Below are 12,409 nucleotides of genomic sequence, written 5' to 3' on the forward strand. Positions count from 1 at the left end.
AAGAGGGGTGTATTTGCCTGGAGCCAGGGTCCCTGCCTGCAGGGCAGTGCTGATTGCGGGGAACGGGTCCCCGAGCCCCCCAGGCATGCCATGGTGGGGTGGCTGAGGGGGGGGTCTGGGTCAGGGAGGTGGTTTTGGTGGCGAGGGGTTGCAGGGCTTTGACACTGTGCCTCGGAGCAGGGCTACGTAGATCCTGGGGACAAGGCTGCAGGATACGGCGAAGCCAAACAACAAAAGAAATTGTTTGTTTCTTTAATGGCTTCGGCCCCAGAGCCCAGCTGGGGAGGGAAAGGTGAGAGGGCACCGGTGTGTGAGCGATGGGAGAGATAAAACCTGGGGATGACCGGAGGGTGGTGAATGGGCTCTTTCTCTCACCGCCTCTATCTCCTTTTCCATCTCCCAGGCTTTATTCCAGGTCTCCGAGGGCTCTCCGGCTAATTACCCTGCTTAGGGACAGGAGGGGGCACAGGGGCGGCAGGCAGGGCCACAGCCCCTCTGTGCGCCCGCAGTGGCCTCGGTGGACAGCAATGCCGATGGCTGCTCCCGCAGGATGCGTTTTGGGGAGCCGTGGTGTGACCGCACATCACCCCAACACCCAGCCTGGGCTTCAGCCCAGCTGCCGGGGGCTTGGGGTGCTGGGGGGCTGCTGTGCTGGCCAGAGCTGGGGCAGGAGGGAGAGGCACTTGCCGTGGTTGTGGTTAGATGGAGCTTTCCGTGGGTGCCAGCACCGGTTCCCCGCATCCTGCCAGCCCCTCGCTCCGGGGAGCTGGGGGGGGGACAAGTCAAACGGTGAGCGGTGGTGGGGGAAAGCGGACCCCCGCTGCCCTAGGAAGGGCCGGGGAGGTGAGCCCACCCGGGGCTGCCGAGACATCCGTGCCCCGATGTGCAGCCTGATACAGCCCCGGGGTCAGCCCTGCCGGTGTTACCTGGGGGGAGCGCTCTGCTCCGCATCCCACCGGGACCTCCATTGCTGGGGGGTTTTCCTTTCCCAGGGCTGTCCAGGAGCAAAGTGTTACTGTAGGGGCTGTGTCCCCCCAAGGTTGGTCCTTCGGGGCCAATCCTGCCCTGCCCATCCCAGGGGAGAACAGCTCATCCTTTTCGCAGGGGGCTGTGAGCTGATCCCCCCCCCCCAATTCTGTGTCCATCTGTCTGTCTCCACCTGACCCTCCCAAGATGGTGGGTTTTGAGTGGCAGTTTCATACTTCCTTAATGAAGCTTTTAATTTCCATGATCACCCCCACCCGGCAGAGCTGGGAGGAGTATGGCCCCACGGTTCCAGCCTCCTCTCCCGGGTGGGAACCCAAGGGCCACCAAGGGGAAGGGACACACATGAGGTCTCCATCCCTCAGGGCTGAACCTGGGTGTCCCAGCACCTCATTTCCCTCTCCCCATCCCATGACCGCATCCCTTCCCTCGAAAATTACCCAGGGTCTGCTTTGCAGGACTTAGCCTGGGGGACCACCCTGCACGGGCACCCTGGGGGACCCCGACCTCCCCCGTGCCCCCGCTGACCCTCCTTTCTGCCCGCAGGCTTCTGGCACAGCCCCGAGTGCGAATTCCTCCGGGAGTGCATCGGGCACTCGCAGGAGGGGGTGGTGGGCACCGTGCGCCTCTCCGTCTTCAAGGGCCAGGTCTACGTCCTGGGCAGGGAGTCCCCGCGGTCGCTGTACAACGAGGAGCTGGTCAGGTGAGTGGGGTTTGGGGGGGCCAGGGTGGGCAGGGGGGGTGGTAGTGATCATCTCACCCCATCTTTTCGCATCCCATCCCATCCCGTCGCATCCCATCCCATCCCGTCGCATCCCACTCTGTCCCATCCCATCCCATCCTACTCCATCCCATCCCCAGTGACACCAGCGATGCCATCCTCCCAGCCAAGTGCCTGGCCAAAGCACGAGCCATGTTTTCAAGTCAATATTATTTTTTTCCCCTCTGGCTTTTCCCTTTTCTTTACGTTGTTTTCCCTCTCGCTCGCTCGCTTCCCCCCCAGCCCTCCCTCAACCCCTTTCAATCTCTCTAAACACTTTATAAGCCATAAATACACCCGAATGAGTTTAGATCAGTCGGAGTAAATGTCAAATTATCTTCTCTCTTTCTCTTCTCTGGCTTTTTTTTCCCCCTTCCCTCCCCCTCAAAATCAACAGCTCCTAATAATCCGTCCCAACCCTTCATTATGCTTCGCGCTCTCACTTGGAGAGATTAAATGAATAAAGTATAAAAAAAAAAAAAAAAAAAAAGAGGGAAGAAAAAAAAGGAGGATGGAGGGGGGTGGGACAGAGGAAAAAGAGAGAGGGAGAGAAAAGCAGGGGCACTTATTCTCCCTGCGTCTCCAACCATTTTCCTTTTCTTTTTGATTTCTACATCGCTGGTTTGAAAGCCTTTGAGTGACGGCGTCACAGGAACCCGAGAGAAAGCTGTGAGAGGCAGAGCTGTGTGGAAATGCCTCTGCACAGTAGGTAGAAAGTAACGTAATTATAGAGCAGGTCAGAACCACTCGAATGAGCAAAAATAAAAGCACAGAGGTTTTTCTGTAGCCCGTCAGGGGAGGTAAAATCATTGTAAACTCTTTCTTTTTTTTTTTTCCTTCTTTATTTCCCCCCCCATTCCTCCTTGAAGGTTTGCGGTTTCTGGGAAATGAGCCGTGTGTTTTGGGGATGTAGGAAACCATTGGAGTTGGGATCCGGTGGGTGGCTGCCACCTTTGAGGAGGGGGATGCTCTCGGTGTTGTGCCGAGGCACCGGCCGCCGTGGCCATAAACCCCATCGGTGCCGGGGGTCTCCTCCAGCACCGCTGCCCTGCCGGGGGCAATGTCCCCTCCCCGGGGCAATGTTCCTGCCTGGCATGGGACAGCCAAACCTGGGGGACACGGCGAGCATCCCTGCTTGATGCAAGAGCACGGGGAGGAAGGGTGATGCTGCACACGAGGGACCACGGTGGAAAATTTGGGGCTGTGTCTCCAGCAGGCCCCGGGGATGGCCGTCGGGGTGGCCCTGTGGCTCTACTGCTCCTGTGGCCACGTGCCTCTTCCCCGGGGGCTAGTGGGGACCCTGGCCCAAGCCCCCCGCACCCACCAGCAACTGATGAGGGGGCAACAGCGGGCACCGGCCCCGGGGGAGCAGCGGGCTCTGGGGTCACCTGTGTCCTCTCCCATCCCAAAAGGCAGCCCCAAGACCCCCCCCCGTCCCCCTCCAGGACCTCCCATCCCAGTGACGGTGCCTTTCTCTCCTCAGCATGAACGTGCAAGGGGACTACGAGCCCGCCGACGCCACCGGCTTCATCAACATCAACTCGCTGAGGTCTGTGGGGTCGAGGCGGGACCCTCCCCGAGGAGGGGGAAAAGCCCCCAGCACCCCCAGGGCTTTTCCCCTTCCCAGCTCGGGCTCTGGGGGGGCACCGAGGCCTCCCCTCGAGCCCCCATCCACTGCCGGGGTGCAGCCAGCCCCCCCAGAACCAGCCCTGTCTAATTACAGCCTTCCCCAGCACAGCCGGTCTCGTTATTTTACTTATTTCTCAGACCCCACCATACTCCCCCTCAACCCCAGGGCTGTAAAACACACTGCATTTACATAATGGGCTCTTAATTTTTCCATTGCCTGTTAACTGCTTTGTTCTCCCTGATCCGCCATGTCCCCCCACCCCTCTAAGATAAATTAATTACATTATCTTGTGGAAAAAAAAATAATTAAACTGTACAGGCCTTAACAAATGCCTGCTCTTCACGCCCCCTCATTCTGCTTAAATTAATTGAAAGGAAATGTGTGTTATTACTGTTAATTTACAATTAATTTTTTTTTTTTTAATCCGTTTTCCAGGCTGAAGGAATATCATCGTCTCCAGAGCAAGGTCACCGTAAAGCAGGATGAATAGCAATCAATCGCACGCGAGCCTCCTGCTCCCCTTTCTAATTTCTCTAAGAACTAGCACTAATTGTGGTGGTAATTTGTAATTGTAACTCGTCTCCCCAGAGTCACGGCGGAGGTGATGGCTTTGTTACGGCCGGCAAGTGAAATGCAATCATTAAAAAAAGGTGGTCGGCCAGAGGAGAAGTGGGGAAAGAAATAAAAACCCAGCCACGCGCTGGGTCTGCTCATTGAGAGCCGGGCTTTATTCCTGCCTTGTTTGTTTGCTCTTCTGGCCCAGCGCTTCCTCAAGCCGGGCTTTGTGAAATTTGTAATGGATTAAGTGCCTCTGAAGGACGTGGGGGGGTTTGTCGGTACCTTGCTGTGAAGGTGGGGAGCGGAGGACATCACTCCGCACAGCGCTGGTCCGGAGGGGCGAGCTCGGTGGTGGGGATGGGTTAAGAGGATTTGATCCTTTCTCTTTTGTCTTCATTTTAGTGCGTTTTAAGAGCAGACTTGGGGCTTGTTGAAAAGGAAAAAACAGGGGAAATATCCTCCGGTGGTGTTGCGGGAGGCGAGGAGGAGAGGAGTGCTTGCTCCAGGCTGGGCAGCGGGTTTTTCTGCCATCGTGCCTGGGCGAGTTGCGAGTCCCTCCGTCCCTGGGGCTCAGGCTGCAGCGCTCGGCCGGGATGCAGGGACGGCTCGGTGAGGGAGACCTGCTCTGAAACTACAGAGGCAGCAGGAGGAAGGAAAGAAAACACTTTCTAACCTATGCAAACACCTGGGTTCCGCTGCTGCTCTGCGCCGCCAAGGATGGGGAAGGACCCTGTTTGGGGTGTCCCCACGGTGGGTGTCCCCAGGCCAGGAGCAGAGATGCTCTCTGGGGCTGGGAGCGATGCACTCGCCGTGCTGCATCCTGCGGTGCCCGGCACAGCCACGGGGCACCGGTCAGCCCCATCCTGGAAACCTGGACGTGCCATTTTCCCACCCATTTGGGGAGCAAAAGCAGAGTTGCCACCACCAAGGAGAACATTTGTGCAGCCCTCGAGGGGACAGCCAGGCCTGGTGGCTGTTTGGGGACATCCAGGCATGTCCTGCCCACCCTGCTGCCGAGCCGGCAAGCATGACAAGTTCTGACATCACAGCTGGGAAAATAACATGTTATTTTCCCAGCTTGGATGTGACTTTCCCTGCTATTACTGGCAGCGACCATCTTGGGAGGAGAAAGCAGCGGAGGGCTGTCAGGCGAGGGGAGAGAAATGGTTTTCTGGGCTGGTAGAGCCTGTCTGACCCCCGTGGGGTGTGGGGAGGGGGATGCTGTGTGGGACCGCCGCGTTCCCTACATCCCATTGCTTTCAGCAGCAAGTCCGTGCTGAAAGTGCAGCTTCATACGGGGGTCCTCTGTGAGCAGCGTCCCGGAGCCCTGCAGCGGTGGTGGTGGTGGTCAGCGGGGGTGCGCTGCTGAGCCCACCCCAGCATGGGTGCCCGGCATCGAGCCAGCCCCGTTCCTCCCACAGCAGCCCCTTCCCAGATGGGAGAAAGGGCTCGAAACCTCATCAGGAGCCACCTCCGGGGGGGATCATCCAAAAAGCAAGATGGGAACAGAGCTGCTGCTCTCCTGCACGCTGGGGAAGGGTGCTGAGCTGGCCCATGGGACAACAGGCAGCCCTGTAAGCTGTGTTACCTCCCCTGCCCGTCCTTGGCAGCTACATGGCTTGACCATGACAGAAGTCTCCACCGGCAGAGTGGAGTTTGAAAGAACTTGGTGCAATGAGGAGTTGATGACTTTTCGGGGGTGGGTGGGGGGGAACCAAAACCAAGCATCACAGCAGAAGCTTCCTGTGTCCCAACGCTTGAGAAATGCTGGATGTGCTCCGGGAGGGCTCATCGCACCAGCTGGGCCACCTCTCCCCAGGGTGCTTAAATCATCAGCTGGAAAAAGCCATTTAAATCCAAGGCCTCGAATCTTCTCCAGCACTCACGCTGCAGCACTTCGGAGCCTGGACCCGAGGGTGCCGCGGTTGCCCATGCCTCGCTGCACCCGCTGGGATGCACGACGAGATTTTCGGCTGAGGTTAGAGGATGTTTCGTACCACGGCAGCTCCAGCTCCTCAGGCAGCGCAGGGTTGCTCTTGGAGGTGGTGGTGGACGTGGCTGTGGTCAGCCTTGGAGGAGCAGCATGTGTCGACTTCCAGCTGCTGCTTCCAACTGGGCTGAAAGCACATCGTGCTGGTAAAGCAGAGCTCGGTCTATTCGAAAAGCCAAGTCAAACCCAGCGTGAGTCTTGCAGGAGGGAAAAAAAAATCTTGAAAATCGTGGGACCGCAGGATAGTGGAGACCTAGCAAGTGCCTGCCCTTTCCCCTTGGTGCAGCTATTGGCGGCTGCAGCGATAGGATGCTGTGAGTCAAACACCACATTTAATTACTTTACTACTTTAATTACCATCAGCCCTTCCAGTTCCCATGATTTGGTGGTTTCTCATTGCCCCCATTACAGTTTCCCAGCATCCTTCCACCCCTGGTGCATCTCAGGGAGGTATTTCAGGATCTGGGGCGGCCAGCCTCACATCGCAGCAGGAGGGAAGCGCAGTGGGCGAGCGGCATGGTGTGAGCAGTTCCTGAACCACCTGGTAACTCCCCAGCAGAGGCAGTTTGGGAATAACTTTTTGAGCTTTTAAGGCAGCAGGCTTGTTTCTGCAACACCCACCTGGCTATAAGGGCGGAGAGTGTGGGCTGGGGGCTCCCCATCCCCAGGGCAGAGCTGGGAAGAGCGTGGAGGGACCCTGGGAAGGGACCTGGGTCACTGCTGGGCTTCGAAGCTCTTCTGCGCATCCCCCCGTAGCATCGCCCATCACTTGAGCTCCAGGCTGCTCCAAGGCAGCCCCTTGCCACCCTGGGGCTGGGGGTCCCTGGGGATGCCCTTGGGAAGCTGCATCCCCTCTTTGCACCGAGGGCCGTGCCGTTGGGCTGCTCTGCCGCCCTGCCAGGCTCCAGGGAAGGGCTTGTCCGGGGTCATTGCAATCGATATCTCATCTGCAGGCTCTCCTAGCGGAAGTGATGGTATATTGGAACATGGTAATGGGTCTTGTCTAGTGGAAAAGGCTAATCTTCCCCAGCTGTACAGGATCTCCGCAGGTGTCCTCCGGCTCTCCCGGCTGCCACCAGCCCTGCAGCCAGCCAAGGAGCAGACATACTTCTTTAAAGCTGCAGCAGTCCAATTTAGTGCTGGTCCCGGTGAGGGAAAGTTGCCTCCAGCCCAGCCCCACGGGGTACAGAGCCGTGGCTGGGGCTTCCCGGCAAAGGACCGGCAACCAGGGTGGCACCACGCAGCACAGGCTGCCGCAGCAGCTCACGTTTGCTGGCTCAAAGCGGAGAAGGTGACGTGTCCTCCAGCCTCGCTCACCCAGGGATGGCTTTTCCCCAGGGAGAGGAGGAGGAGGAGGATGTGGGGATGATGCTAGGAGGGATGTTGGACACCCCAAAGTGCCACCTGCAAGCATAGGTGGGAGGCAAGCACATGCCAAAGGGAAAAGCAGGGGCAAAAGCTCCTGGCTGTTAATTTGGCTTTTTTTGGCAACGCACTCGCTGCTCGGCAGGGCTCACCACATGGGGCTTGGCCCGTTTTGCCTGTCCCTAGGGCTTGCTAGCAGAGGCAGGTCTTCCCTTCCCCTGCTGAGCCGGCTGTCGCACCCAGGCGGGCTTTGTACGTGCCCAGGGGGGCCGGTTTTTATAAGCTGACCAGCCAATGCTGGCTACTGCAGCCTGCTGCATCACTATGGCAAAATCAATTTTCCCGTTCCTCTGGAGGTAGAGGTAATTACTGGGTTTAAGGTTTAATATGCATGTGGATTTTAACGCAAGCGTTGCCAAGAACAACTCGGAACAATGCGTAGGTTTGGGCAATGCATCCTGGGGGCTCAGATGTGGCCCCGGTGTGTGGAGTCCCCAGACGTGGTCTGCAAAATGGGGGTCCAGGGGCTTGGGGGTGCCCATCAGAGGCTGAGCTGCTGTCAGATCCCATGAAGGTCATGCCAAAGATCTCGCTGACCTTGTTTGGGGCGTGGATTTTTTTCTGCAAAAGATGGTAAGAATAGATGGGTGTTAAAAGAAAATTCCCAGGAGGACAGAGCATCTCTGGGGCTGCTGGGTTTTTGCTTAAACTTTATTTTATTGGGTGGAGAAAGGGATCACTGGGTCCATGCGAGCAAAAGGGATGATGTCTTGCAGAAGGGAAGCAGGGAGGTCTTGTGTGGCTGTACCCTGTGGGACTGTGTCCCCATCACATCCCCTCCTGGGGCTCCATCTCCCCATCCGTGGGGTGTGTGGGAGGGGATCCTGGCCCATGTCTCCCAAAGGAGGGACAGAAAATCCTCTTGTGCTACCCAATATCACATAATTTTGTGCAGGTGGTGGTCCCCGTGCCAAGGTACTGAGGGTGGCGTCCCCTCAGCGGGGACACCGGTAGCGACGGTGTACTCGCGGGAAAATCACGGGATCCCCCATGATGAGCGTTTGGTTCCCGTTTTCCTTCGGAGACGTGGCTCTGAGCGGTTCCTGGGAGCGGGGAAGGTGCCCTGGGCCCCGCACACGGGTCACAGGGCTGCAAGCACAGCATGGCTATTAAGTGTTTCTATCTTTCCGAGGAAAAGCCATCCCCCCGGTGAGGTTGGGAGTCGCCGGTCGCGAGCTTCCCAGGCAAGGGGGAGATGGTTGCCTTTGTAAACCCCTTAACAAGGTGGCTTTGTCTCCCCGTTTAACAAGAAGCTCCCTTGCTTCTTCCCCGGGAGTTTCCCAATGCTGGGTCCCTGAAAGCCAGCTTTATGCTCCGGCCGGGGACGCGCTGCCGTGGGGCCGGCGGGGATCAGAGGGACACAGGGGCCCTTCTGCACGCCCCTGACAAAAGGCTGCCCCGGGGGGACAGAGCGTCAAAGCTCAGCCGGCTTGGGGAGGGGGGACAAGGGACCCACAGAAGAGGCTGCGGTGCAAGCCCGACGTCCATCTGGTCACTTGATCGTGGCAGGCAGCGACCCGGCGATGCTCAGGGAGGGCCGGGGGGTCCTTCTGGTTTGTCCCCCCCAGAGAGGGGGCAGGGGGAGCAGCCGGGAAGGGACAGGTAGGTTTTGTTGGCCGCAGGTAACTGGATCCATGGCCGTTGGTGCCTTCCTGCCCTCTTCTCTGGCTTCAGCGGGGGGTGAGAGATGGGAGGTGGGAGCGAGGAGCCGAGGACTGGAAACTGAGACCTCCGTTTGGAGGGGATGCTTCCCGTCGGCTGGATGGAAGTGAGTTTGGAGAAAGCCTCGGGGTGTCTCTGCTCCAGCACCCCGCAGCCCTCCTGGCTGGACCAGGGCATGGGCAGCAGCAGGAGGGACCACTCGGGAGTGATGTTTGGCTACGAGGGGCATCCCGGTGGTGGCAGAGGCATCACCCATCCCCATGTCAGCATCTGAGCTGCCCTTTCCCACCTCCTCTCCCTTCCCCAGGGGCTCTGCCGGTCTCCGCTCAGTTTGGGAGCTCTCGCCCTTCCCTCATCCCACCAGCAAGTGCCCCGTCTCGCCTCCCCCCTCCAGCCATCTGCCTCTGAGCCCCCTGCCCAGATTTACTGTCACACGTTAAAACCACGGCTCAGCGCCAGGGTCAGCGTGTCACGGCGGCCCCTCATCGATTTGTTTTACCTCCCCTTGGCAAAAGCACTTTGCCCCAGCCCCCTCGGTGGCATAAGGGGCTTCCCAAGGCCCTCGGTGCTTCCCTTGCCCATCCCGGTCCTACGTAGCTGGACCCCATGGCCACGGGGCGGCGGGTGGCCAGCTGAGCCGCTGATCTCCTGACCCCCCCGGGGCACCTAATGTATCTCCCTGGTTTATCTGAATCAATATTTCTGCAAGAACAAGGAAGACCCCTCTGGGGGCAGGGGAGGGGGTGGAGAAGATGGGGGGTCCCGCCTGTTTGCACAGCCCCATGGTTGGTTTAGCGCTTGGCCGGGCTGGGTCCCTGCCAGGGGCTGGGAGGGGAGGGAGACCCCAAACCAAGGGTGCCAGCTCAGACCAGGGATGTTTGGGGTGTCCTCCTTCCAGTTTGTGGGTCTCAAGCTCTGCACCAGGGCATGATGGCCGGGATACCTTTGGATCCAAAATACGAGGAGCTGGGGTGGCTTCAACCCTCGAGCCCCCGCACCCAGCATGTGGGCAGGAGGGTGGCAGTGGGTGGGGGCAGAGCAGGGTGCTCCCCGGGCTCTGGATGAACGGCAGAGGAACCGAGGGATGCCGACAGCCGTGAGCAGGCGGCTGCAGGGAGAGTTCTTGGTGGGGGTCTGCTGCTGGCTCCCCAGCGTTCAGGACTGGGTGAGGGATTTTTGACTGTTTTATTTGATGCTGGGGGTGTTTTTACAGGAGCCTGGGAGTGAAGGATGCACGTTGGCTTAATAAGCCCAAGTGGCGGGCTGCCGGGAGACATGGTCAGGACGGCAGCCTCCAGCCCTTCCCTGTGCGCGCTGGGGGATGCCCAAGGCACGGGGGCTCTTGCTCTTATGGCTTGGCTAAGGGAATCAAGGCAGAGAAAACATGGACAACCCTCGAACGTCACGCAGGATGCAATCGCCCCCACTGAAGGCACCATGCCTCCAAAACCCCTCCTGCCCCCAGCCCTGTCCCACGGCATCGCCCCCAGCCCTGCCACCGCCGTGCCCACGGGTCCCCGCGCCAGCGGCCAGGGCAGATGTGCAGCAGCGTGGGCAGCCCAAGGAGAAAGTGGGGGCTCTTGGCAACTCTGCCTTTTGCTTTCAGCCTCGCCCTCTTGCTATTTATCGGTGACTTTTGTCCTTGGCCAGCTTAGCGGCTGAAAGGGGCTGTATTATATCACATGTAGGCAGCTCCTGGGGGGAGAGGGCCGCGCTTTCTGCTGGAACAAAGCGCGGGTTGGCTAATTCCCCTCTCCTCCCGCAGCACCCGGGTCCCATCTGGTTGACACAGTTTGCTCCAGTGTCTCCTGCTATTAAGCCCCCACTTGCCTCCTTGAATCGTTCATGCTCCCCCCGTCCCTGTACCCTCGGCCTCTTTTTCTTGCTTTATTTTTCATTTTCCCCAAAGCCGGGTAGAACTTGCTCCATGGAGTGATGTCAGATGTGTGCAAAGCAGACCAATAAAACCTAATGCATCCCCTTCTTTGTCTGCCGGCCTCTCCAGTGCCTAACATTTTCCACTCAGAAAGCCACTTAAAACACATCAGCAACAATCCCTCACAAAACAGCCACTTGTTGGCTAATTGTGCCGAGGACCTGCGCACGCCGCATAGCGCTTTCCTGCCAAGCAGGGTCTAATGCTGCTGGGGGCTGGGGCTCCCCGCTGAGCAGAGGATAACAGGGACCCTCAGCATCCACCAGGATCGTCCCTGGGGTCTCAGCTGCTCCCCAGGGTTTGGTGGGGTGGAGATGTGGGATGGGGATGTTTTTATTCCCGTGGCCTTGGGTAGGTCTGGATCAGCTGGAGAGGATGGTCGCAGAGCTGGGAGCAGGACTCAGCTCAGGACCCCGCTTTGCAGTGGGATGGACAAGAAGCTGGACCCAACAGAGCTGCCTGGAGCAATCTGTCCTACCTGCTAACTCCTGCCCGGGCAGGAAAGCAGGCAGGCACGCTGCCGGTGGGGTAAGAGCTCAGGAGCAGAGGAGGAGGGTGCTGGGATCCCGCTGGACCAGTGACTTCTTGCTGGGTACCTGTGATCCTGGGGTGATGGCTCTGTGTCTGGGGGCTGAGAAGAGCTGGCTGCCCCATGCCGATGGGAGACAGCTCCCTTGCAGCTTGGAAGGATGCCGATGGGTTTCACTGGAGGGGATGGAGACCCCGATGCGTGTTGGAAGGCAGATAGGGTGAAAGTGAGAGATGCTCTGTGCTGGGAAGGAGGCAGAGGGGCTTGGACCTTTGCCTAATGGAGAAGCATCCAAAAATCCCTCCCCAGGGATCCTTTGGGCCCTTTGAGATGGGGCAGAAGAGATCAGCAGGTGGTTAATCTCCCCCTTTGCATCCCAGGAGCGAGACCATCCCTCTGCCCAGCCCTCTGCCGAAGAGGACCCCCCAGCATGCCCAGCCTTCCCCACCAGCAGACAGACAAGTGCGTGGAGTAGCTGCATTTCTTTTTCTGCAGAAAAACTCCAGCAGCTTTTCCCGCTGCCACCCCCGGCATCCCGGGGAGCATGACCAGAGCTGCGTGTAGTCAAGGCAGCCTGGTCTTGCGGGGGAACTGTCACACCTTTTAGCTTAAAACTGTCTAATCCTACCCTGGTTTGGAGCTAATTTGAGGCAGGCAAGGAGGCTCAGTGCCAGAACCAGCAGCCAGCGGTAGCAGGAGGCTCCTGGCCGGTGCTGTGCCGGGCAGGCAGCCCAGAGCCCTCCCAGCAGGTACCGTGCTGCAGAGCACACCTGCCTGAGCTCACCTGCCTGCAGTCACCTGCCTGCTTAAATGTCACACAGGCAGAGCAGCATGGGCAACCCGGCCAGAGCCTGGTCCGGCATTTTGCTTTCCCCGCAGGGAGCCACGCTGCTGCCTGCTCCGGCTCAGTTTGGTGACCAGGCTGAGCCTCTGAC

At 58.9% G+C, this 12,409-nt stretch overlaps 1 protein-coding gene across 2 annotated transcripts in view; it reads left to right on the forward strand.

Annotated features, from left to right (window-relative positions):
• ASS1 (argininosuccinate synthase 1) overlaps positions 1-4,091 on the forward strand; it is a 28,888-nt gene extending 24,797 nt beyond the window's left edge. For both annotated transcript variants that reach the window (XM_069770603.1, XM_069770605.1), the window contains 3 exons: positions 1,531-1,687; positions 3,228-3,293; positions 3,810-4,091. In XM_069770603.1, coding sequence (XP_069626704.1) covers positions 1,531-1,687; positions 3,228-3,293; positions 3,810-3,864 — 278 coding nt within the window. In that variant the 3' untranslated portion in view covers positions 3,865-4,091. The remainder of the gene's footprint in view (positions 1-1,530; positions 1,688-3,227; positions 3,294-3,809) is intronic.
• Positions 4,092-12,409: the final 8,318 nt, after the last annotated feature.

This window comes from Haliaeetus albicilla, chromosome 26 (genome assembly GCF_947461875.1).
Source record: "Haliaeetus albicilla chromosome 26, bHalAlb1.1, whole genome shotgun sequence".
Taxonomy (NCBI): Eukaryota; Metazoa; Chordata; class Aves; order Accipitriformes; family Accipitridae; genus Haliaeetus; species Haliaeetus albicilla.